General features: G+C 56.9%; 1 protein-coding gene across 1 annotated transcript; it reads left to right on the top strand.

Annotated features, from left to right (window-relative positions):
• Positions 1-1589: 1589 nt before the first annotated feature.
• PRRX2 (paired related homeobox 2) lies at positions 1590-25190 on the top strand (the record flags this gene model as incomplete). Its single annotated transcript, XM_082067765.1, has 4 exons — positions 1590-1833; positions 21515-21699; positions 21871-22049; positions 22611-25190. The coding sequence occupies 4 exons, from the start codon at positions 1590-1592 to the stop codon at positions 22744-22746; spliced, it is 744 nt and encodes a 247-aa protein (XP_081923891.1). The 3' UTR covers positions 22747-25190.
• Positions 25191-26017: the final 827 nt, after the last annotated feature.

Raw genomic sequence — 26017 nt, forward strand, 5'->3', positions numbered from 1 at the left:
CCAGGGACCCATCCAGCTGGGTGCTGTGCAGAGCAAAAACACCTGTCCCTGGGGAACATCCCCCAGGAAAGCGGAGAACAACGTGGTGTGACACCAGCACGGGATTTACACGGCCAAGGGAGGCAGGACCGGACGCCAGAGCTGACTCCTAAAGTGGCCCGAGGGCCAATGAATTGGGCCAATAGGGCCAATAAATGGATCCCCCCAAGAAAAGGAGGGAGGAAGGGGGGTTGGGCTGGTTTTGCACACTCGGGGAGCCCCCCGCAGAGTCAGAGAGAGCCAAAATCTGCCTCCAGCTACACCCCTTCCAAGCTGGAGAGCTCTGGGAAGCCGCTTCCCCATCAGGAAGATCAGATTTGGCAGCACTGGCTGGCTGAAAAATCTGCATGCCTCCGACTTGAAGGGGAAGAGAGCGCAAGAAAAAGCTTTCGACAAATGTTAAAATAACTCAGCCAGGGGTTTGCCTCCCTCGGCTGCGCTGGAGCGGGGATGTTGATGAGCTCAGAGCTGGGCTGCGGCGGCCGATCTCGCTCGGAGATTTCGCGTCGAACCCTGCGTGCGCGTAGCCCCGTCCATATGTGCTGGCAGCGGCGGGCAGGAGGACACGCTGGAATCCAGGGGAAAGAAATAATAAGCGTTAACCTCTTCAATTTCTGCTCATCTCCCCGAGCCCAGCCCTTGCCGGACACCAGCAATCAGCCCCAGCCGCTGGCTCTGCCCACCCCCTCCCACCACCTCCTCCCTGAGTATCAGTGTATATAAATATATATATAATTTTTAAAGAGGAAAAACTCATTTTTCCTCTCCCGGTGGCTGGTTTTCATTAGGGAGGTTTCTTTCTAACCCCAAGGGAAGCAGCCTATGAGTTTTTAACTGTGGTGCAGGACGTAATTATCTCATTAAGGCGAGAGAGCCAGGCTTTTCCCAGGAGAGGTGACCTTGCTCCGGGGTTGATGGGGACTGGGGAGGTGGGGGCTGGAGGTGGAGGGGGGGCCGTGTCCCCCGCTAACCTGCGGGTCACCTCTCTCTCCAGCCCCATTTGGGGCTGGGGAAACCCGGCCCCTCTCCCACTCCCCCCATCCCTCCCCACGGAGCGCAGCCACTTACACTTGTTGATAGAAGCACTTAAAGCAGGGCTGGGGGGGGGGGGATGATGTGAGTGGGGTAAAGGGGTGGGGGGAAAGCGGGTCTCCTTCCCTCTCTGCCCCCCACCCCCTCTTTGGCGGCTGGGCTGCCGGCGGTGCTCGGCCCCTGGCAGGGGGCAGGTCGCCGTGCCGGGGGGGGGGCGAGGGGCCGCCCCGCTCGGCTCGGAGCAGGGGCGTTTGTTTGAACAGCTCCAGAGCAAAGAGCAGGGGAAGAAAGTTTGGGCTGGGAGCGTGGTTTTTTCCCCAGACGTCAGCACAAGGCGGAACAGGGGCTGGGGAGGGAGCCGGACTCACAGGGCAGCCGTGATTTTTTTTATACTTTTTTTTTTTTTAAATAATAATTATATTTTTTATCTTTTTGGGGTTTTTTTTTGGCGGGGAGTGGGGAAGGGGAAGGGGGCCGGGAGCATCCCGGCACCTCGGGGTGGGCTGGGGGTGGGAACCATGGACTCGGCGCCAGCCTTCGCCATGGACAAGCCGTTCGCCCCCAGCGCCGTGCGAGGCCCAGAGCCGCCCGAAAACCCTCAAAGCCGGAAAAACTTCAGCGTGAGCCACCTCCTCGACCTGGAGGAGGTAGCAGCCGGGATGAACGGGACCCCCCCGGCCGGCCCCCCGCCCGCCGGTGGCGGCAAGGCCATGCCGGAGCCGTCGGGAGGCAGCAGCGGCAGCGAGGCAGCGCCCCAGGACGGTGAGTCCCGCCGCCCCGGGATGGGCTCCCCACGCTTTGGGGCAGCCGTGGGGATGGGGTGTCCCCGCCGTCTCTCCGTCGCCCCGGGCCGGGCAGCGAAACCGTCGACCCGTGCGCAGCGCCGGGCACCGCGGACAAAGGGGGTCAGTGTCCCATCGCGGCGGGGTCGGGGGGGCCGGGAGGGTGGGTGGAGGCGAGGGGTGACCCGGTCGGGGCGAGCTGCGGGGGTGCCGACACCCCGACGGTTGGGACAGAGGGACACTGCACCGGGGGACAGTGACACTGCACCGGGGGGTAGCGACATCGTATCGGAGGGCAGCGACACCGTACCGGGGAACAGAGGGCTCGGGGAACACCGCACCGGCGAAGAGAGACACCGCACCGATGGGAGGGACCCCGCACCGGGGACGAGGGCTACAAGGACCCCGCACCGAGGGGAGGGACCGCTTGTATCCCCGCCGCCACCGGAGCTGCCGGATTCGGGACGGTCCCCGGCAGCCGGTGCGTCCCGGAGCTACGCGGCCTGCGGGGTCCCCCTTCCCCGGGGTTCCCCGCCTCGGTTTCCGGGCCCGGGGAGCGGAGTGGCCCGGCGGGGCCGGGCGCACCGGGGCGCAGAGGGTCCCCTCCCGGCGGCTGCCGCAGCGCGTCTCCGGGCTGGTAGCACCGGCACGAACGGGGCGGCGGGGACAGAGCCAGGGCTGGCAGACGGGACGGGGACCGACCCGGAACGCGGCTTCGTGGCGCTCGGTCCTGGCAGGAGCCGCATTTTAACGGGATAACCCTGGCTGTCCGGGGGCTCCGCAGCTGCCGCCCGGTCCGCGCTGCGCTCATCCCCCCGCGCGGCTCCGCCGGCCCCGGCGCATCCCGGCTCCGGTGCCCCGGGCAGGGGCGAGGAGGATTCGCCCCGTCCCTGCGGCAAAGTCCTGGTCTGGGGACAGCCGATGGCTCCCAGAGCCCCCCGGAGCCGGGTGTCCTATCGGGGCACAGAGGTGGTAGAGGGTAGATGGGGATGGAGAAGAAGAGGGGGGACAGAGCACGGGGTGTAGGTGCAGCCTCCACCCCCAAAGCTCGGGCTGTGGTGCCCACCCTGAGGGGACCAAGTGGGTGGCATCTCCCGAACCTGCCCCTCTGCTGCGGTTTGATACCCCAGGCTTGTTTTCTGCAGCCCCTGGACCGCAGCCCTGGGGTGCTGATGGCCCCACCGAGGGCACGGCTGGTGCCTGGCCCTGGGTGCACAGCCCCCCCGGGAAGCTGTGCTGGTGAGGGGTCTCAGCCCATCAGGCTGCCCAGACCTGCAGTGAGGGGTCCCAGGGGGATCCATGCCAGGGTGCTCCCTCTGTTCTCTCCAGCGGCTCCTGCATTGCTTGCAGGTCTGAAGCATCTTCTTCCTGCCTGCATCTCACTCCCTCCACAACCTCCTTCCTCCACGGAGAAACTCCCGCCGAGCCCCCCAACCTGCCTCTGTGGGGGATGCTGAGGGCTGGGTGAGGCTGGGCACTGCTTTCTGGGATGGAATCTGGTATTTTTGACATTGCTTTCCATCCTCCCTCCCCTTCTCTTGTGTTTTGTTTGCACTTCTTGCATTGCCTTTGGGACTGCGAGGAGGTTTTCATGTGCTGATGGGATCATACAGGGGGTCAGCGCAGTTTTTGGAAACCCGTCCCAGCCTGCAGCAACCAGTGCGTCTCACAGGGCTATTTGCAAAACAGCAGAGAAATTATCACCATGCTGAGCTCCTAACACACCCCAGAGAGGCTCAGTGGAGACTGGGGGTGATGCAAATACCAGAGAGAGAGGCAAGCAGCCTGACACAAGCCCATTTTTCACCCCAAAAGCCCATTCTTCCTGGAGCAGAGGCTTTGTGGGGTTTGGCCTGCTGATCCCAGCACCGCTGAACCACAGGGGATTTTTCCTGTTAGCACCTGCTTCAGTGAGGTTGCAGGGATGAAGACACAGTCAGGATCTGGGATGCTCCAACAATCCATCCAGGAGTGGAAGCATTTTTCCTCCTGATTCATCCTGGAGAGACAAATATGTGAGGGATGTGAACTAGGAGTGCATGCAAACATTGACTTGTGAGAGTCGTTACCCACTGCCACTGTGTAAACTGGGATGCAATATCCTAAATCTAGATGAGGAGACTCGAGACCCTGCCTTTGCAAGCCATCAGCCTTTTGCTACACATCTGCGATGCTTTCGGCATCACTGTGATGACAGCAGAGGAACTTTTACTGGTAACGTTATCTTTTATTGGCATCCTAAAGTAAAACAGCCTCTCGGCATTGTCTCTCATCTTTCTCTTCACCACTGTGTTTTTTTTTTTCTGCCAAATGCAAAGTTGGAGCCCCACAAGTCGGTGGCAGTGGGTTTATTATTTGTGCAAATGGACCCTGGTACCCGAGTGTCTCTGTGTGGGATGCGGCTCTGTGCTCCGGCTGGGAAGCTGTTATCAGGGTCATTGCACCAGCGGGGTGGAGGAAGAGCAGCTTGAGGAAGGTTTTTATTCTTTGCAGAGAGGGATTCAACTCCCTGCCCTCACCTGCTGCCCGCAGCTGGGAGCGGGGCTGGGGACAGCCCCACATCTGGGGTCCCGGTCACATCTCTGGTCCAGGAGCAGGCCCACCGTCAGTCCCTTGCAGGGCTGGCACATCCCCTCCCACTGGCACCAGGGACCAGAGCTGTCCCCACCTCCCTCTCCAGCCAGCCCCTGCGAGTCCCAAACTGGCCCTGAGGGCACCCAGTGCATCCTCTTGGGAGGATGAGTACAAATGTCTGTGCAGCACGTTGCTCTCAGGGCACCCAAAGATTAAGAGGCAGAAATCTCACAAGCCAGGCAAGAGCAGGGAAATGCCAACAGGGTGGTGAGGGCTCATCCCCATCCTCATCTTCGTCCTTCCCCAAGAGCGGTGCAGCAGCCTCCCATCGAAAACCTTCAGCACAACTTCTGAGGTCTTGAAAGCTTGTTCACCTCCTTTCATTAGACTAACAAATAATGTGTAACGCGAAACATCTGTTAACAACAGCCCTTAATGTTCTCAAGATGATAAAGCAGGAGGGTAATTTTAGCCAGCAGGCCTTGACTGATGGCTTTTCAAACAATGAACTTACTTTTGGTGCCGCCTGGGGATGAGAGAGGGAGTCGGGCGCTGGCTCTGGCGGCCGCTTCGGGGCTGAAAACTCGGAAAGAGCCACTTTTGTCGTGGCTGGGCTCGGAGGAAGGGCTGTGGCCCCTCCGAGAGGATCCTCCGTCATGCATTGCCTATTGGGCTGTAGCCGCTGGGACTGAGTGACAAGATGGGGAGATGCGGTGGCCCCTGGGCACCCCCATTTGTGGAGCAGCTCCTGGGGCTGGGACCCTCCGTCTGGGGCTGTGCAGATGCTGAGCAGAGCAGTGAGGAAGGGAGAGGAGAGGCTGCACCTGAGGAGGCTGAGGAGACTAACATGATGTTAAGCAAATTGGTTTTAATTGCATAAATGAAGGGAGCTGGAAAGGGAGAAGTGAGGCAGGGAGGGGCAGGGACCTGGTCACAGAATGGAAAGGGGGAAGGGATTTGCTTGTGGGGTCAAGCGGTGGCTGATTGCCCCAAACAGCCTTGAGCTGCTCCCAGGGCTTGGGCACCTTACCTGAGGCAGAGCCATCTGGGCTGATGCCGCTGTGGTGGCCCATTTTGGCTGAGCTTCTCTGCCTTCCAAAATGCCGCCCGTCCCCACAGGACAGGGCGCATAGCTCAGGGACACCTCAGTCCCTCTGGCTGTGGGGACAGGAGGCAGCCCTGTACCATAACACCACTGAAAAAGGGCCGGGATCTGCCTTCCCTGGGACATCCATGCACGTACACGGCTTGGCTGCAGTTAAAATCAGCATCATTAACCAGTGGCCGAACCCTGTGCCTGTCTCAGGGCAGTACAGACCTCTGGGGCTAGCAGAGCTGGGCTGTGGGCATGGAAAGCCATCGAGGTCCCTCTGCACCATAACCCCAAACCCTACACCCCTCCCTCCAGCACCCATCTGCCTTCCAAAGCCCCAAAAGTGCTGGAAATCCCCAAACCCTTCTTACCAGGAGACTTTCCACAGTTTCTGGGTGACTGCTCAGGAAGGGATGGGGTTGTCGGCACCCCGACTCAGCCCTCATGGAGGCAAAGAGGCTTTGAGAAGTGTCTGATGGATGTGGCTGCAGCTCTGTAATGAGAGGCTCTCATGGTTTTGTCCCCTGAAGGAGGGGACAGCAGGGGTCCCTGCTGCTCGGGGTGACATCGTGACCTGCTTGCCCCAGCCTGGGATGGCTGGGTGGTAGGAATGAAATAGTCCCCAGCAGGGGGACAGTACACCCAGGACCTTTTGCCCAAGGCCAGCACTTGCCCAGTGCCCAATGCTGACAGGTCCCTGATGCAGCATCCATCAGTGCAGACTGAGAAAGCACCGATTAGTCCGTGCGGGAGCTCCCTGCCCCAGCCCGCACCCTGGTCCCACCACGTTTGTTTGCGTGAGGCTGGTGACAGGTGAGGGATGGATGGATGGATGGATGGATGGATGAACAGGGAGCCTGACCTGTCCCAGCTCACCCAGACAGTTTCCAGCCACTTTCAGGGAAACCAGTGAATCCCAGTCAGGAAAAAACAGGGGCTATGGGGCGGGACTCACCCTGTGCCTTCCAGAGCAGCTGCAGAGGACAAGGGACAGTCCCAAAGTGACTCCAACCCCTCCAGTCAGGCTTCCCCATCCCTAACTGGAGACCCCCCCACCATGGCTCTCACCTCGTGTCACTGTCACCAGACCCCCTGTCCTGCACGTGAGCTACCGCGGGGTCCCCATGGATGAGGGGAAACTGGTCCCTGGGTCTCATCCATCCAAAAACCATGACAGAGATGCTTTTCCCATGGCGTGGGCAGGATGAGGGGCTGAGTTCAGTCACAGCTGGAAGACACAGGTCTAATAGAGCTTCTGATGTGTGGCCAACCCTGGTACCACCGCTCCATGCTTCCCTGTCCCCTCCAGCCCCAAAGAGTGACACCCACTCACCATCCTGCTGCTGGGAGGATGCTGTTTGTCCTGTGGTGCAGTCAGGCTCTTTCTGACTGGTGACACCTGGGTTCCAATTTGGGGAAAATTTGCCCCCAAATGGGCTGAACCTGGGCTCCAGGCTCCCCCCACCCCAGCTCAGGGGGCTCTGGGTTGGAGCTGGGGTTTTTGCAGCCCTGGGAAGCAGCCCCGCTCACTCTGAGCCCTCCCCAGGGCCACAGGGAAATACATACTGGCATGTTTTTGCAGTGTTTTTGGGCTCTGTGGGGTCCCTGCACACACATCTGTGCTGGGGGAGCCGCTGCCAGAGGGTGAAGAGAAAAAAAACCCCAAACCGAGGCCTGGGGAGATGGGTCCCCTCTTGCTGGGGTAGCTCAGGAGCCGTAGTAGCCTTGTCTGGGACGGCAGGGCAGGAAAATCACGTTTCCCCCCACTCCACATCACTGGGATTTTTCTCCCCTCGGTACCCCCAGTAAGCTGGGTTTTCAGCAGGCATTGCTGCTGAGGATGCCCATTCCTCATTCCCAATCCCTCCTTTCCAACGGGAGAAGGGGTGTGGGGCAGAGCTGCAAAAGCCACCTCCCAACAGAGTCCAGAGGGGACAGCGGGGGTGTCCTACATGTGGTGGGACAAGGGGCTTTGCCCCACTCCCTTTGGCACCCCGTCAGTACCCACTGAGGTGCTTGAAGACCCCGCAGCAGCTCAAACACCCCACGGCACAGCCATGCCCAGCCCAGGCGGGTGCCGGGGTGCGGGGACACCTTGCCCGTCCCCACCCCGGGCTGTTATGTCTAGCTCGACCAGGAACAGCTCAGTGCGAGACTATTTCCCCCTCTCCTTTTGGGCTGTTATTTCAGGGAACGGGGCTGATTCACAGGAAAAATATGAAATTTCAACTCCACGCAGCCAAGATGGGTGAATTTCAACGAATCAGCATTTTAAGAGGGCCTGGGCGTGTGTCTGTAGCTGGGAGGCTGATGAAATGATTTGGGGCTTTGAGGCTGTCTGGTTAGAAACCGTCCTCTCTCCCAGGGAGCGGGGCCGATCACCCCTTATCCCGGCACTGATTTCCTCTGGCAACAGGCGATTCCCCTCTGGGGCTGTAAAATCATGGGGCTGAAGGGATGGGGTTTGAAGTGGGATGGGTTCCAGGTGCTTTGGGGCTGGCAGAGGCTTCGTGTCCCCAGGCTGGCACTCTGTCCCCTCCCTGCAGCACAAGCAAAAGGAAGCTGGAAGGAGTTATTCTCCCAGGATGGGATCCTGAGCCACCGGGCAGGCTCAGAGCATCCTTCAAAATGCTGGGGAAGTGGGTTGTTGCTGAGCCAAGCTGGGACTGGGCAAAGATTTAGACCAAGGTTAATGTAAATCTAGGTGTTTGTTTTTTGTGTCTGAAAAAAGCAACTGGGAAGGGGGAGAAAGTGTGGGGACAGAGGCAGCTGTCCCCTGCCTGGTCCCTGTGTGGGGACGACAATGCCCAGCTGGGTCTGGGACGATGGGGAAAGCAACCAGTCCTGTTGAGGAAGGATTGATTTGGGGTTTCAAGGCATTTTTCCAGCTCCTGTTGGCCAGTGCTGCCACGGCACCACTGAACCGGGTTGTTTTTCACTGGACATCCCCAGATTTCCTAGAATTAAACAAAAATCCCATCCTCACCCTAGAGGCATTCCCAGCGATCGCATTCGCCCAAGGGACACAGGGCTGTGGGCGATGTTTTCCAGCCTTCCCATGGCGTAACGAAATGCCCCGTCCATTCTCAGCATCCCTTGCCAGCCGCTTCCCTGCCCTGCGCTCCCCCCAGGAAAACCAGTCCCAGGGCTGGGACCTGCTGGGGGTGTCCCTGGGGGTGCGGTGGGGCAGCCCCTCACCCATGGGCAACCCACACCGGCAGCTCTGGCTGCGGATCCCATAGCAGGGACGTGGGGGATAAATGTGACGCTGAGGTTGGGGACAATTGTCACAGCTTGGTGGGGAGCAGCAGCCTTCTGTGGATATTATGGGGACAGATGAGGTCCCCTTTGCCACCCTCCTTCTCTGCAGCTCTGCTGGGGGTGCAAACGGCAGCTCGAGGGGGCCGCAGGCGTTAATTAAGCAGGAGGCATAATGAAGCCACAGCGCTGCTCCTGCACCCCAGGGCGGGGGAGCAAACGGACCCTGGGAACCCAGGCAGGACCTGGGGTGGGGGGACAGCTCAGGTCCCGGGGGGACACCGGGTGGGCTGGGAGCCTTCTGAGAGCAGCCCCGCCAGCCGGCGGCCCCCTCCCCTTCCCTCCTCATCCCCCTTTGGAGTGCGGATAATAAAGCAGCTTTTCAGCTGCGGCTGCAGCGATAGATCAGGAGGAATTGTAAGAGTCTATTAACGTCTGGGTGTCTCTGGATGGAGACTGTGGCTAAGCCCGGCGCCAGGCTCGCGCGCTGAACCAGATGTGGAGAGGCGCCATCCTTTCCAGCCACCGAATCCGAGAGGCTGCCGGCTTCACACGCGAGGAAACTGGAGTGCACATGGCGGGGGAGCCGGGGGAGCGGCGGGGAGCACATGGCAGCGCGGGCACGAGTGGGGAGGGGGCACAGCCCCGGTGCCAAGGCTGGGGGTGCAGCGCAGGGACAGAGCTGGAGCAGGGGGGGTGGTGCAGAGGTTGTGGTGCCAGCCCGGGCTGTGGCTGCACCCCAAGTCATGCAGGGCGTTGCGGGGGGGGCGGGGAGTGTTGCACCCTGAGCTGTACAGAGTATTGCAGTGTGTGTTTTGGGGGGGGGTGTGCATTGAACCCCAAGTGGAGCAGGGCGATTGCATTGTACCCCTATTCGTACATCGCATTGTTTGGGTGGGCATTACATTGCCCCCGAGCTGTGCAGGGCATTGCAATGTGTGTTTGGGGGGTGTTGCATTGCACCCCAAATCATGCAGGGGAATTGTGTTGTACCCCAGGTCATGCAGGACATTTCTTGGGTGGGAGGGCATTGCATTGCATCCCAAGGTGCACAGTGCACTGCATGTATGTTCGGGGGGGGTTGCATTGCACCCCGAGCTGTGCAGAGCATTGCGGGGGCTGGCGGGGGGGTTGACATTGCTGCCGGGGTGTGTTGGGGTGGCAGTAGCTGTGATGCTGCAGGGGGGCACATGGGCGACCCTGCACACAGTGCTGGGGGGTGGTGGGGAGCAAAGAACCTGGTCCAGCAGCACGGCCAAGGAGGGTGCGGGATGGGGCATCTCCAAACCCACCGGCAGCAGCTTGATACTGGTCCAGGCAAGGGAAAGAGAGAAGGAAAGGAGAGGAGGAGAGGGAAGGATGAAAAGGGAAGGACAGAAGGAAGGCAGGAAGGACAGAAGGATGCCATCCCGCTGGGGACAGCGGTGTTCGGCAGTTCAGGGGGGCTGTTGCCCCATGGACTGGGATCCCACATCCCCAGCAAAGGTGCAAAGCATCCATGGGGTGCTGTGGAGGGCACACAGGTGACATGGGGACAGCCACGGGTGGGGTGCTGCTCGGGGCCATGCTGAGCTTGGGCTGGGGGGGCCACCACGCTCCTTCCTCACCCATTTCACTTTCTTGGCTGGGCCGGCCACGTGGCTGTAATTTGGGGGTTGTAAATACCTCAGGGGAATTTTTAAATTAAAAGAAAAAAACAACCTGTTTTCATTTAAATTAAAAGACACTAAAGCATTTCTATTAGTATTAGAAGTTTATGAAACTTAAAACAAACATTGAAACTGAACTACCAGGCACTGTCCACTTTGCGAAGCCCTTCGCATGTTCAGCACAAACCACTTTCCCATTGGGGTGAAGTGTTAGTGAGATTTGTAGGACGGTGCCTGGAGATCCCCGATCCGCACCCCAGGACCCCAAACACAGGTGCCAATGTGTCTCCCCCTTTGCTCCTGGCTGGGTTTTGGGGCCTCAGCCAGTCTGGTGCTGGGGTCCCCAGCATGGCAAACCGGTGCTTGGGCTCCCTGGGGACCCAGAGGGGGTGAAAACTTGGGGTGACCAAGGTGAGGGTCTCAGCACCACTGGGCTTTGCAGAAGTGGGACCTCGAGGTAGCTGCCCCCACCCTGGCATCTCTGAGGTGTCCCCTGGTGTCCTTGCCGAGGTGGCACCTGCCCCCAGCAGCCTGCCTGCTGTCCCTGCTGTCCCTGCTGTCCCTGCTGTCCCTGCTGTCCCTGCCGCCTCTGCCATCCCCACCATTGCCGCCATCCCTGCTGCTCTGCTTTAACCTGGAAACAGTTAACTGGGCTGGATTTAAAAAAAAAAAAAAAAGAAAAAGATACGAGCCACTTATTAAAATGAATGTTTTACAATAAATTTGGCGATAGGCCACCGACCTCAAATGAAAACCAGACCGGAGGACAGCGATGCTGCTCGCTGGCGAGGGTTTCCGGGATGTCTGTATGTGCAGGCGCCCACAAGGGTCCTACTGGGAGTACTGGGAGCAGTGGTGGGATGGGGTCCTGGCCGGGGGCTTGTGCCCATCCTGCGCCCTGGCCAAACCTGACCGTGTCCCTGCTCCAGGGATGTGGCTGGTGGCCACGAGATGTGCTCTTGGCAGGTGCTGGTGCTTGCTGATAAAACATCTTGGCCGGGGTGTGAAAAACACCCAATTGGCCTCAAAAAAGAGAGGGGAGTCAGGTCAGTGGAAGCAGGTGACAGGAGGGGACAACATGGGGACCCTGGTCCCTTCCCACTCTCTTCCCCCTGCCTTGGAAATGACCCTGACCCGATGGGGTCTGTGATTGAACCTGGCAGGCTGGGGTTGGGTTTCAGTGCCAGATGCCATTGGAGCTGGCTTGCTACGGGCTTTTGCATATTAAATTTCAATAAATCACCTTTTTTGGGGGGTGGCGGGGAGAGGAAGGCTGGGATCGCCATGCCAGGGGTCCCTGGCTGGGAGCCAGCCCTCTACACAGCTATGCAGCCCTGGCTGATTGTTTTTTAAACACTATGCAAAAGTCCCAGCAAGCTCTTGACACCCTGATGTTCCGAGGCACCCGCCACCCGTCCCCTTCCCAGCCCCCAGGGAAAGCCACTTTGCAGTTAAAAGCTGAATTCTTGGTGGAACTTTGCAAGCACAGATGGGTGCTGCTCTCAGAGCTGGTGCTTGCACAGGTCTCATTAGTGTTAATTAGTTACACATGCCCTGTGCCCTGCTCAGAAACCGTATAACCTGTTATGTCAGGCGGTTGCACGCGAGAGATGTTGGCACCGTCGTGGCTGCGTCCTGATGGCAGCAAACAGTGCCTAAAATGTTTGTGGAAGAGAAGCAGCATCTGCCATGCTCAGCCCCTCACAGGACAGTGGGGTCTGTCCATCCCAGCGCCGTCCGTCCCTGCATCATCCATCCCAGCATCCCACTCATCGATGGCTGTCGGCAGCCGCTGTGGCCGTCGCCTCTGCCGTGCCCGGGGCTGACCCAAACCCCAGCATTTTGGCATCATTTTGCTGTTTCCCCACAGAAACTCATTCACACATCTGTTAACCATCTACCGGCCCTGCCACTCTCCACATTCAGATATTTAACGCACAACATAACCGGTGCTCGCTGAGCCCCCAGTGGGTGCCCGGGGGCTTTGTCCCCAGGGCCATCCCGGGGTGCCACAGTGTGCGAGGTGCAGGACAGCCCGAGTGCTGGTCTCGTCCCACCACAAGAAGGTCTCCTGGCTGGGAGATGAAAGCAAACCCCCCCGGTGAATGCCTCCTCGGCGGCTGGGGGAGAGCCAGCGCCTTTTGTTGGTCCCCAGGCCTCCACCGCGGGGGCTGGCAGATTTGCGGGAGAACAGAATTAAAATTCCTGCTCCCCCGTGGGTCCGTGCTGCTCTGTACTTGGCCTGGCTTGGTGCGTCAGAACCACCACGGTGCCTTTCCCGAGGTGCCTGGCTGTGCCCTGAGGGATTCGGTTTGCCCAGCTGAGCAGCTCCAGCCACCCCTGGCCCCATGGCCCTGAGCATCTACCTGAGAAGTCCTTTGCTCTGCCACAGCCTCCCTGAGCATCCCTGGGCAAATCCAGAATCACGACGTGACACACATCCCTGGATCTATCCCATCTCCCCTTTTCCCTCTTTACCATTTTCCAGGGACATCCAAGACCAGCACCATCCCAGATGAATTTTTGGAGGTTCTGCGTGGCCCCAGCCCCAAAGTGGGACCCTAGAGGGGAGTGAACCACCTTGAGCTGCACGTTCCCCTGCACTTGAGCAGCAAGATGCCAGACCCTGACCACAGAAAGCCACCTGGGGTGCTCAGCGGCCACTGTCTCTGGCAAGAAAAGCCTCCTGGGCTTTACTCACCCTGCCACCCCTTGAGAGAAAACCAGGGTATTGGGGGGGAGCAGCTCCCCCACTCTAGTCCCCCACTCGGCTCCCCACACAATGAGGCGATGTGGGCGCTGGAGTCGGGACAGCCCATTGTGTGCAGCTGCGGTTGCAGCCCCCTCCGAGTGCATGGGACGCTCCTGGCAGCTCCCAAAACCCCTTGGCCAGGCCGGGGTCACCCGCCACACCGTGCAGGCATGGCCCTGGCAGGGAATTTTTCACTTGCAGACCACCGAGTCCCAGGGATGTGCTCGGCGTCCTGGGCTGGATGCCCTGGGCTGGTGCCACCCATCAGCAGGCACAGCCAGGCAGTCTGAGCCCCGTGTCCCTGCACAATGGCCCCGGCTCCGGCTCCTGGGGTGCAGGGGAGCCAGGCGGCTGGGAAAGCACAGCAAGAGGCTTTGCTGAGCCCTGTGCTGGGCGCCAACGCTACTGCACATCTTTAAAGGCTGTTTCTAGAGCAGTTGTTTCAGGGGACGCCAACAGTGCCAGGCTCTGTGGTCTGGATCCCCCCACAGGGTTAGGAACAGGGTGCCAGGGTCCATCCCAGAGCTGGTGAGCCCCACAGTGGGGTCTGTCCATGTCCCCTTCTCCATAGGTCTGTCCACAGGCAGGTGACTCCCACTTTGGGTTAAAGGCGGGTGATGCCACCATCTCCCCCAGCTGTCTGGGAAAGTTGGGGGAAATTCCTTACGCTGCTCAGCCCTCTCTCACTGGAGCTTCATGGCCGAAGATGTTCCTCATCCCCTTCCTGAGGCTTGTCAGCATCCCACTGACCCTGCTTCCTCCTTTGGGGAGCAAGGCTGCAATTAATTCATTAAACATTTCTGTTGACGCAGGAGCCGGCTGTGCCAAAACACCATTCCCGGGGCCTGACCCCAGCTGGGCGAGTACTGTGCTGGGCTGTTCATGAGCCCCCGGCCAGTGCAGGAGCCTCCGTAGCAGGCTGTGAAGTGTTTGGGGAGCACTGGACATGTCAAAGCCTTGGGGCTTTACCTGTGGATCTCACCAGCTTTCAACTTTCAGGGTGTCCTCTTTAAATCACAGCACATGGCTTGGCTGGCCGCGTCCTCTCCTGGTTTCTCCAGCATCTGGTTCCCCTCTCTTCATCCCCTTCTTCCTTCATCCCCTCTTCCTGTCACTGTGACATCCCAATCTTGTCCCTTTGTGCACTTGGGTTTTGCAGCAGATAAATCACCACTGCTCTTGCTGGAGAGATGGCTTTGAACCCACTCACAGCTCTGACCAGTGAATTTGGTGGCTGCTGCTGGGCTGGAGCCATCCCTAAGAGAGGCAGTGTCCCATGACATGGGGCTCCTCCTTTCCAGGCTCCTTCTGATCCCCAAATCCTGCTAAGCATCACGTTCCCACCGTGTTTGCTGCACTAAAGATGGGGATGAGCCAAAATATAGCTTCTGTGCTGCCACAGGCTGCACAAATCCCTGCTGGGATGCAGGAACGGATGCTGCTAGCTCAGCTGACTCTCCAGCACCTTCCCAGCTCACTCGGGCTTTTAGCTGGACACACCGGGGTGGGTGATCAGACCCCACACACTTTCCCCGGCATCGCCGCTGAGTGGCAAGTTTGGCTTCTGGGGGCACAAGGGGAAAAACCTCTTGGGCTGGGGGGTGCAGGCTGTGCACAGAGCATCTCCAGGGTCACAGCACCGCTGGGTGGGAGCCTCCCGAAAACTGGGCATCCCCACGGCCGAGGGCAGCGAACTGCGGCGCTGGGTGGTTTCTGGCTGGTGCGGCAGCAGCTCTATAACCATAAAACAGCCTGCTGCTGCCTGTCAGTGAGCACAGGCTAAAGCCCTCCCGGGACAGCCTTGGCCTCTTTCTTGGTCCAGGCTTTAGCTGCTCCTTTTTAACAGAGACACTTTTCCCCCAGCAAAACTGGCAGCCTGTAAAAACGTGTCAGCGTTTCAGTTTTTTCACAATTAATGAGGTGAAACATCCTCGGAAACATTTCGCTGTAATGTTTCTCCAGTAGCTGAGACTTGCCCCTCTCTTAAATTTTTCATGCACGCCACTTGAGCTGAGAAAGTTTCCTTCGGACTCAGCACATTTGGACCCCCCCGGCTTCAATCTCCCCCCACCAGCAGAGCCTTCGGCATTCCCAGGGTCTTCGTGGGGCTGGGGCTGCACTGGATGGGGAGCAGGGGCTGGTGATGGGTTGAGGTGAGGAGGTGGGACACCGGTCCTGGCAGTGAGGGAGCCCAGGGAAGGGCTGGCAGCCCCCGTTCCCCTGGGCCACCCTCTCCCCTGTGCCCACGGGTTGTTCTCAGGGTGGCTTTGGAAATCACAACATCATTCCAAGCAAAGCTGGGACCAGCACCCTGTGGGCTGGAGTTGGTGGCCCCAAGGGGCTTTTCTGCCAGATTGTGGGTTGAAACCACCCAGAAAATGGGGTTACGCTGATGTGGTTTTGTCCCCGAGCTGTGACACTACGCTGGTCCCACGCACCCAGGCTGGGCTGACTGGTGGGTGCAGGAAAGGCACCGCAGTTGGATGGCCCAGCACACATGGAGCAGCAGATTCACGGCTGCTTCTCAGCCCCCTGGGCTTCCCGAGATGATATGGGTAGATTACAGACCTGTAGTGGCACAGGCAGCTCCCACCATCACTTCTGTGACAAGCCCTGTGCTGCCTGCGCCCGCAAGTGGGGACAAGCTCCCGGTTCCCCCTTGGTCTGTAGAGCACCATCCCTCCTGCCACCCCTCCTTGCTGCAAATCCCCAGTGCAGGCAGGTAAAACCCCCTGATGGGCTCCCAGGCTGTCCCCAGCCATGTCCCCAGCCAGGGCAGTGCTGGCAATAGATGCTGGAAAGGGGGTTCAGCTGCACTTGGCTGCCTGTGCACTCCCAAATCACCCCTTGGCATTGCCTATCTCAGCTGAAGCTTATGGGATAAAAAGGAGCTGGAGCGGGTGAACACCACAGAGGAGCAATTCCCAAACCCGAGAACTCTGCAACACAATCCGAAGGGAAACGCTTCCTCCCCATCGCATGATTTAGAGGAACAAGTTAAACAATTGCACATGAAACTCTGGCGAACGTCATCGCCGGAGCTCTCCTCGCTTCCCCCGAGTATATAAAGGGATGAAGGGAGTGCACATGTTTACCGAGAAAGACCATGGGAGAAACGAAAGACATTGTTTTTCCAAAGGATTTCTTGGCTGTAAAAGGCCTCCACCACCCTGCGGCTTCCCTGATGAAGGCCCAGCGTTAATTTGTTAAATCCACATCAAGTGCCCGGAGAACCCGTTGTTTATTTTTGCTAATTCAGCCGGCCGAGATCAAATTGGGGTTTTATTTGTTAAGGATAAACCTTAATTAATAAAAGCTATTTATTTGGTTAAAGCTGGCTGCAGCCTGAGGGTCAGATATGCCACGATCATTATTTCAAGTAAAACAAACCCAAAACGTCTCTCAACAGTTTGAAAAACGTAGAAACTCAGAGGGCTGAATTTATTTGTCTTAGGAAGAATTTACAGCTAATTCCCTCCAGGCTATTTCAACCCTTAAATTATACCCAAGAAGAAAAAAGGGGGAAAAAAATGCCGTTCCAGGCAGAGAAGGGAAGTAAATGGTACAGCAGATTTGATCATTTGGCTGGGGGAGGGTGAAAAATTTAAAGCTTAAAAGGTCTTTGGCAAACTGCTTGCGAATAAATGGAACGCGTGAAATAATTTAACGGCAGAAAAGTCTTTGGGGCTCGGGGGTCTGCGGCGCAATGGAAAATGAAACACGTTGGAGGAGACGTAGCCTGGATTTTTTGCAGGAGAGGGTTGAACTTGCTCCCTCCTGCCACGGCCCCCCAAAAAGCGGGGTGTTTGCACCCCAAAGCCGAGTGGCAGAGCTGGAGCAGGGACGTGGTGGCGCAGCTGGGGATTTTGCAGCATTAACCAAGTGAGATGGGCTTGTGGCTGAGGTGACCATCGCCAGTCACATTGCTGGGTGAACACCGTGCTCTGGGATGAGCGTTTTGCTAAGAACCCCCCCAAACCCTGCATCCAGAGGGGAGCCGCCCCACAGCAGGACACTGAGCACGGTTGGCGATGGAACCCACCACTGAAAACCATCCCAAGGGACGAGCTGCCCCGCTGGAGCATCCCCGCCAGGGACATCGCGGTCCCCAGGGCTCAGGCGTGCGAGCGGCTGGGATTTGGAACGCTGGTTGGGTCTGGCTCACAGCTGTATGGAGGTCGTTTACCGCTCGCTAATGGAGGTCGTAAGTCAAAGCCGAAGCCTCGGTGGAAATCGAGTGAAAATTACCTCTTTACAGCACTCGGCGGCTGCCGGGCGGGAGGCTGGGGACTCTGCCAGCATGGGGGCCACCTTGGCAAGCCCAGCACTAAGTCCTTCCTACAGAAAACTGATGGAAGCACCGAGGGAAAAAGCAAGAGCTGGAGAAGTGGGTTTGGTCCCGGCTTAGCTGCACCAGCACGGCACAGACCTGGTGGCACTGGGACCATCGCCTTTGCAACAGGGTAGGACCAGTTGCTCCCCAGTTCCTGGTGGTATGGCAGCTTAGTCCATGCTTGCCAGCATTGGTGATCCCACATGGAGAAGGGTTTTGGGGTGACCCCCAGCCTGCACCCCTGAGGCTGGGAGAGAGGAAGCTGGAGGTTACCAGGCTGCAGCCAGCACCCCAAAACTCATCCACAGCACAGGCAAAAAGACTTAGTCTTTTCTAACACATGGAGGCAATTTAAGTTGGTTTTGTTTAGCATTTTGTGAAGCCCACCGTGCCCACCCTGCTCCGTGCAAAGCCCCTGCGCCTCCCTTTCTCCATCCCTCCATCCTGCCCGCGTCATCTTGCATTATACAAAATGTTATCCTCTCTGTTTTCCCCCTTCCCCTGTTTTTTTTTTTTTTTTGCCTTTAGCAGCAATTGTAATCAGTGGAAGATAAACACACGGAAGGCGAAGGTGGCTGGGAGACAGCTCAGGAGTCCCCCTCTGACCTTGGGCTTGGACAACCAAGCTGATGCCTCCAGCCGTGCCCCAAATTAACCCCCAAATTATAACAAATTATCTCCTCTCCAGCACTGCAGAGCACTTGGCGATGCTCATTTTTGGACAGCTGATTTGGGGTTACTAAAGCATCTTTGATAGAAGTGATCTGGCCCGACTTTGCACTCTGTAAACCTGTCAGATGCACGCTGCCAGCAATTAGGGTGGCACTTATCTGGTCCCACAAGCCTGCAATACCTGAAGTAATGGGGAAAAGATGTTGATCTGTTACCAGGGTTCGTCCTTGTGTGGAGCACAAGATCCAGGCAGGGTCCCCAAGCACTGAGCAGTATGGAGATGGGGTGGAAAATGGGGGTAAAAAACAATGTAGTGAAGAACTGAGCTGGAAACCAAAGGTTTCTGCGGGGGATCAGGAGCTCTGAGCTACACCAGGGTGCAGCATGTTTTAGGGGAGGTGTGAGTAGGTGGAGAAGGGGTTTTGGTCCCCAGCATCCTCTGAGAAACTCCCTGGAGCATCCCACAGGGTTTTGTGGTGCGGGAGAAGGTCCCTCCATTAAAACCAGCAATAGGGGCTGAACAAAATGCCTCAACCCAGGGCCAGCAGCTCCAACCACTGGGGAACTCCCAGCACCCGGACCCATCCTGACCCAACTCTGGTCTTAAATCTCCATCCTGATGTGCCTACCAGTCCTATATGGAAATTGCCAGGCACCACACAGCTCCCATGGATGTCTAGGTCTTGCCTCTGTGGGTTTGGGTAGATAGAAAGCAGCCAGAAATGGGACCAGATCCTACAGAGCTGGGTTGAGAGTTAATTTAAGGAACCTTTCCAACTCCTCATTGCTTTCAGCCAAATTCAGGTGGGTAAGAGAAGCCATCACTTATGGAAAAGTCCTATAGCCAGATTTTAAATTGGGACAAAACCAAAGGAGGTTTATAAATTTTATTTACACATTTACTGGGGTTCTGTTGAAATCATTGCCGGTTCAGTGGGGGGCAGTGGGTGCCCTTGGCGATGGCACTTTTTGAACGAAGCCCAGATCTATAATCTCCCCAGAAGCCCTACAGGGTGGCCATAAACCCACAAGGAAACGTCTGCTGACCTGTTACATCACGTAGCTCCTTCCCAGCCTGATGGTTCCCATTTCAGTCCCAAGCTCCCGGAAAACTCAGGGACATCATGGCTGGACTTCATGTATTTTAATCCAGCGGCTCATTAGCTTGCTGAAGGAAAACAGGACCAAAAAAGGAGTTTAACTAAAAGGGGCAACTGGGAACCAGAGACTGGCAGAACATTTGAAGCTGCAGGAACAAGGGCTGGAGGGAATCTGCGGAATTTTATTTGTGAGCTTTTAAACACGAACGGCGGTGAAGGGCAGCCTGTGGTTTCCCAGCCAGGGAAAGGGCCTCAAACCCACATGTATTCCAGGCACAGCACAGCCCATCATGTCTTTACCCCACCAAGAAGGCCATGTCCCATCTACGAAAGCACAGGCCATTTCTAGCCCAAGGGATGGTCAATCAAAGTCCAAAGGCACCTAAAACACAATAAAAGATCCAGGCAGAGAGAGCTCCTTTTCATCCCCTTCCCATCCAGGGATGCTCCCACAGTCTCAGCAGTTTGGTCGCATCATGGTCAAAATGATGCAATGTCCTTCCATGTGCCTGGGGGATGGAGAACGGGGCCGGTGGTCGTGCCCAGGTCCCACCGCCGCATCCCTGCATCTCCCTCCAGTACAATGCTTCACCCCGTAACCAGTCCACGTGTTGGAGGCACCCAGCGCTTGCCAGCCCTGGTGCTGGTCCTCACTACAGCAAAGTGACAGAGGAGAAATCTGCTTTTTCCAGGCAGCCACTGCCAGCAATGGAAATAAATTTAACCCTTCCTCCTCTGCCACATCTCCTGGAGCAGCTCGTGTTTTGCATTGGGACACTGTTGGTGGCATCAGGGTTTTCAGAGAAAGGCGTAAGGAAGCTCCATAGTAGCTCTAAGTTTGGACCCTGGTTTGGGCAGAAGGTGAGTAGTCCCAGAAACAACCTGCCAGCAGATATTGGGGTTTCTCTGGTCTTCATGGCTCAACTCAGGATGGAACAGCCCTTGAGAGCAGTACACTTGGGCACAAAGGGACCTTAGGGACTTGATGGAGAACTTGTTGGTGAAGTTTTCATGGCTTGAATTATTCAGAATTAAGGTCCAAGGACGTTTTTCTGGCCCTAAAGATCTTGGAAGGCATCATTTCCTCCTGCTCAACAGCTTGGCAGTGTCTTGAAACAGGAGAATTAATATCCCTTCCAGTAGATTTTGTTACTTGCTCAAGTATCATCTGAAAATGCTCCACACCTACTTAATAAGTATCCAGATAGCTTATTAGCAAGAATTTATTTCTTGAGCATATTCAGGGAGCGGTAATTCCTGCCATCATGGCCCCTGCAATGATATAGAGCAGAAAACCCCAGTATAACCCTACCATGAATCAGAATGTCATAAAACTATTAACATCTCAAATAATTCCAAAATACTTTCCCACCAGTAGGTACAGATTGGATCCAGATGCTTTATTAACAGAAAGAATAATTAACCAGTACCTCCATACAGAAGAACGACAGCGAGACGCGTTCCCCATGAAGCCTTCGCAGGCGGCAGCTGACTGTCTCAGAAAAAAAGACTTCATAAACTTGCCTAAACCTGATGATATCAGTGACAAAGAGGAGATTAATCTCAGTCTGGCTGAAAGCCCAAGATCAATACTGAGAAACCAAACTACACCCTCAGCTTCATGTTTCCATGAGCCAGCAAAGCCAGAAATAAACACTGCGGAGGCTGAGCTCTGCAAGACGCATTCGTTCCTAGCTCTATGAGCAGATGCTCGTCTGTTGTCCTGTGTCACCCTGGGGACACGCCACAGCAGGGGTTTCAGAGGGTGCTGGAGACCCAGGGATGTTTTGGTGCTGAATTTCCATCACCATCCATGAAAACTTGACCTAAACCCTTAGCAAGAGCCAAGCCCAAGACACCCTGTGGACATGTCCCCATTGCTGGTGGGCTGTGAGGTGCAGTCCCAGCAGTCTGGGCCAAGTGGTCCCCAAGAGTCTACTGAGGCTGGTATCCAAAGTCAGGTCCTGGGTGATTTTAGCCCGATGTGAAACCACCACAGGTCTTTGCAAAAGTTGGGTTTAACCCTATGCTCCAGCAGATGCTAAAATAGGTTTTGATCCTCGTGGAGACTCCAGGGTTGTATGTACGTTGCTGCTCTCAGGGAGCATGGCTGGAACAGGGCCGTGGACACCCCTAGGAGGACCCAAGCCTGGTTGGGTCCCCACGTGGAGTCTGTGGGGTCTCACATGGGTCTGGCTCTCACGTGGCCTCTTCTGTGCTTTCCCCACAGGTGAGAGCCTGAGCCCAAGCCGTGGGGCGGCCAAGAGGAAGAAGAAGCAGAGGAGGAATCGTACCACGTTCAACAGCAGCCAGCTGCAGGCTCTGGAGAGGGTCTTCGAGAGGACACACTACCCTGACGCCTTTGTGCGGGAGGAGCTGGCGAGAAGGGTGAACCTCAGCGAGGCGAGAGTCCAGGTGAGCAAAGGTTTGTGTGGGAGAAGACAACATCCCCACCTTGTCCCCAGGTGGGAGCAGGGACCATCCCTTCCCTCATTTCATCCTGCACATGACCACGATCAGTAGGACAGATGCTTGGGACATCTCTGCTGGCACCAGGTCCCTGCTGACCACCTTCCCCCCCGACAGGTCTGGTTTCAGAACCGGAGGGCCAAGTTTCGCCGTAATGAGAGGGCGATGCTGGCCAACAGATCGGCGTCACTCCTCAAATCCTACAGCCAAGAAGCAGCCATTGAGCAGCCCATGGCACCAAGGCCCACCGCCCTGACCCCAGAGTATCTCTCCTGGACCAGCACCTCCCCGTACAGGTAGGTGCAGGCACCAGAGTTGCTGGGGTGGAGGTGGCCATGGGACAGGCTGCCTAGGGACCGTCCCCCCCACCACAGGAGTCCCTGTGCCACTGTAGAGGACATGGGGAGTGTTATGGGGCCAAAAGTTGTTTGTCTGGCTTTGATTTGGGAACCTGTTTCAGTCTCATCTGAGCATCCCCTGCCTGCTGCTGAGTGGGCTGCTCTGCCTCTGTGCATTTGGAGGCTGGGGTGGTGGCCCGGTCCTTGCAAGGGTTTTGCTTGGCCTCACACTGACCCTCCCCACATCTCGGCATGGGAGGTGGCAGGGGTCCCTTCTGGTTCCCAGCTCTCTGCATCCAGCTATCTCATCCAAAAGCTCAAGGCAGGGCCTCCTGGTGCATAGTGTGGGGGGTTCCCATGTGCATCCAGCCACGTAAAAATGCTGAAGCCTCAACTGCTCCTGTGGGAGAAGTCCAAGAGGGAATGGCCAGCCTGGCCTGGGAAGACGGCAGGACCTCATGGGGCACAGGGACTCTTCCGTGGGCCATGGCTCATTCCTCCCCTGCTCCCTCCCCGCAGCACTGTGCCCTCCTACAGCTCCAGTGGGACCGCGACACCCACCCAAGGGGTGAACATGGCCAACAGCATCGCCAGCCTGCGCCTCAAAGCCAAAGAGTTCAGCCTCCATCAGAACCAGGTGCCGACCGTGAACTGAGCAGGGCAAAGCCCACCCCATGGCCTCATCCAGGATCCAGCGTGGGGCTCCTGTGCCAGTCCAGGACGAATCCACCACCTGCCCAACCCACGTGCCACTCATCCAGCGTCTCAGCACCTCTCCTCTCCTCTTCCCTTTTGAAGGTAGAGTCAGTCCCAGGCCGAAGTGGCACATAATTATAACCACATATGGAGCAAACTTGGTTAGAAACTTGCTTTTCCGCACACCCTTATAATAAAGGCTATATATACACACACATACCCCCCACGCGCTCTTCGAGGACAAACAGACTTGCCAAGGGAACGAGAATTTGCTTCCAAACATGGAAGGATCTTGGACTATTGGATTTGACCAATTTGGGTATCTCGCCCAGAGAGCCAAAGAGTTATTGGGTCTTCTCCTCCCGCAGGGACAGTATGCAGCGGTGGGAGGATCACGAGCCCCCCTTTCCGCTGGGCTGTGACTTGTGGCACTCAAACATGCATGCCAAAGCCGACCCGCGTGTTCTCCTCTTTGTGCATCCCCAGCCGCGGTGCTTGGGAGAGACTTTGAGAAGCCAACAGCTCTCCCCTGCCGCAGCGGTCCCGACAAGCTCCTGCATCACGCTGCCTGCAGTTCGGAGCTGGCTATGCCAATGGCATCAGCCTTTGTCCCTACCCGGAGGGGCGAGGAGGGCTGGAGCATCTCAACAGACTCGCTCGGAGCCTGTGAGCTGCGGGAAGCGTTGCGGGTCGCCAAGCCGGCACCGCTGCCCTGCCTCAGGGGGTTTGCCAGCGATTCTGCAGAGCTCCAGGTCATGTAAGCATCCCAGGGAAAAGAGAAAATTGGAAAAAGCTGTTGGGTTTGAGCTGAGTAGGCGGCTCCCAGCACTTCGTGCCAACGGCAAAGCAGGCTTCGCCTTCCGGAGGCACAGCCTCCCCACCGGCAGCTCGCAGATGTGCGCGGGGGTCTGGGGCTGGCAACTCCATGGGGGTGGGCTTTTTTGGTTTTGCAGAAAGGAAATGGTTTCCCCCCCTCGACTCACCCTGCCATGCAGCCTAATGAGGTTGCAAGGTGGGATGCACAGGGTGGGCAGCCTCGCCTCGGGCTTACGCCACCCCAGTCCTTCCCCCCGGGACTGAGCCGCAGGCAGATGCACCTTCCCCTGCCCATACTGCAGCGATGGGGGATGAGCTGGAGAGATGGAGGTTTTACCCTGTGGACAAAGCCCTCTGGAAACCAGACCACTCTTTCTTCACTCACTGCAAAGAGCCACAAGCCAAGTGCGGGGACATCACCAGCTCAAACGGGTGGCCTGGACAGAGAAGGCACCAGTCCTACTTGCCCAGAAGGGCTGAGTCCTGCTGGGGATGGCAACAGTAGATCCAAGGATGAATATACATCAAGTGCTAAGGTGCTTCCTCCAGATAAACACCCTGCAGTGTGCAACACGAAGGCTGAAAGCATCCCAGCTACTCCATCCTCTCCTTTTCCCATGAGGGCTCTCGCTGCAGCCGCACATGGTATCCAGCAGCTGCAACACCAGGACCCTCAAATTCACCCTGAGCAGCTGGAGACCTGATGAGAGAACCAGGAGAGGAGCACAGCTCCTCTGGTTGGGGGCAAATCGGTCCCTCCATCCCGCCCCGGCTTTCTCTGTTCCACCCGACGCAGCCCCCGGGTCAGGAAGAGTCACCAGCTCCTCCTCAAACCTGAGCAACACTGCCAACCCCATCCAGGGAGCAAAATCATCCTAAATACCCGCCATGTGCCCCCCAGCCCCATTTTGAGGGCTGGCATCCCTGTGTTTGGTCCCCCAACAGCAGTGAGACACCACGCAGAAACACGACAAAAGCTGAGATGTGCCAGGCTGGGGGAGAGATGGATCCTCTGCGGATCACATCATCCACCATGAGAAACGCCGCTTGGGGCAGGAGAAGGGGGCCAGGGGGGTCCTATTCCCATGGAAAGCACAGGGCTCTTTTTTCAGTTATACAAGATGAAACCACAGGGATATAAATGTCGCTGCCTCTTTGAGAGCATTAATGAAAATAAACCCATTTAATAGTTTGCAGATGCCATTTCTGTAAACCTAAAAAAAGCAGGGAATAAATATTTCTTCACTAAATATCTATATGTATATATATATTTGAAAACATTCACTCCTAATCTTCGGGCCCCTCCTTCGCCGTGCTCTTGGCAGCTTATCACGGCTTGTCAGTCAACGCCAAAGCCTCACCGAGACGAGATACAAATTGCACCCATGGAGGGGTAGCAGGACGGAGGGATTATTGTAATCTAAACTCCCTCCTGCCCTTTCTATTTGTACATTTCCATTACTTGTAACAAGATCCACAGTGGATTTTTTTTTTTTCTTCTGCATGTCTGTGTTTTGGAAATTTTTGTAAGGTTTTTGTAAAAACAACTCTTGTGAAATAATGGAGGAATAAATATTTTACTGAGTAGAGTTGTGTTTGTGGATATAATGGGGATGTGGCTCTTTCCTCACCAGCCACAGCAGTTTCCCCACCTGCCCTAGACAAGCAGCACAGGCAGGGGACTGAGGACCTGGACAGGGGACAAGAGCCACAATCTGGCCACCTCCACCTTGCTTGGCATCTCACAGCTTCTCCTCGACACCTGGATTTCATTCCAGGCTCCCAAAAGTGGTCCACATGCCTCAGGAGAGGGACAGGAGCAAGGGGGGAGCATTTTGAGGCTCCATTAGAGCTGGGATGGGGTAGGGGGACCATGGTCCCACAGCAGAGCTGCCAAGCTTCTCTGCAGCTTGGGAGCCCTCAAGCTGATCTCTGGAGACAGTGGAAGCTCAAGTGGCACAGAAAACATCCTAATGAAGGTCTCTGTATAACAGCTAATTGCAGTGCCTTACCAGATCCATCTTATTCTGGGGATGATGAGTGTGGGCTATTGAGGAAGGAGTGTTGGGGAAGAGGATTCAGTTTGCTTTTCCCCTTCAAAATCCCCCCAGCAGTGGCAGAGCTTGCAGAGTTTGCACAGGCAGCTTGCAAATTCCCCACAACACAGCAGCTCACATTAATGTTGGCCCCACACCCATGGCCTTGGGAACAGCACTCGCATGTGCCCCCAGCAGCAGGGAATGGGCTGAGATGGGATGTGGCCAGGAGCAGGCACAGAGCCTCTTGCTGCCAGGTTATCAGGTCAAATGGGGGTGGAAACCTGTAAACACTAACTGATGCTCCACAGACATCAAGGATGAGCATCTGTTACTAAGTGACTTGTAGATCATTAAAGGCAGTTGCCCAACCTCCTG

Source organism: Streptopelia decaocto, assembly GCF_964273445.1.
Source record: "Streptopelia decaocto genome assembly, chromosome: 17".
NCBI lineage: Eukaryota > Metazoa > Chordata > Aves > Columbiformes > Columbidae > Streptopelia > Streptopelia decaocto.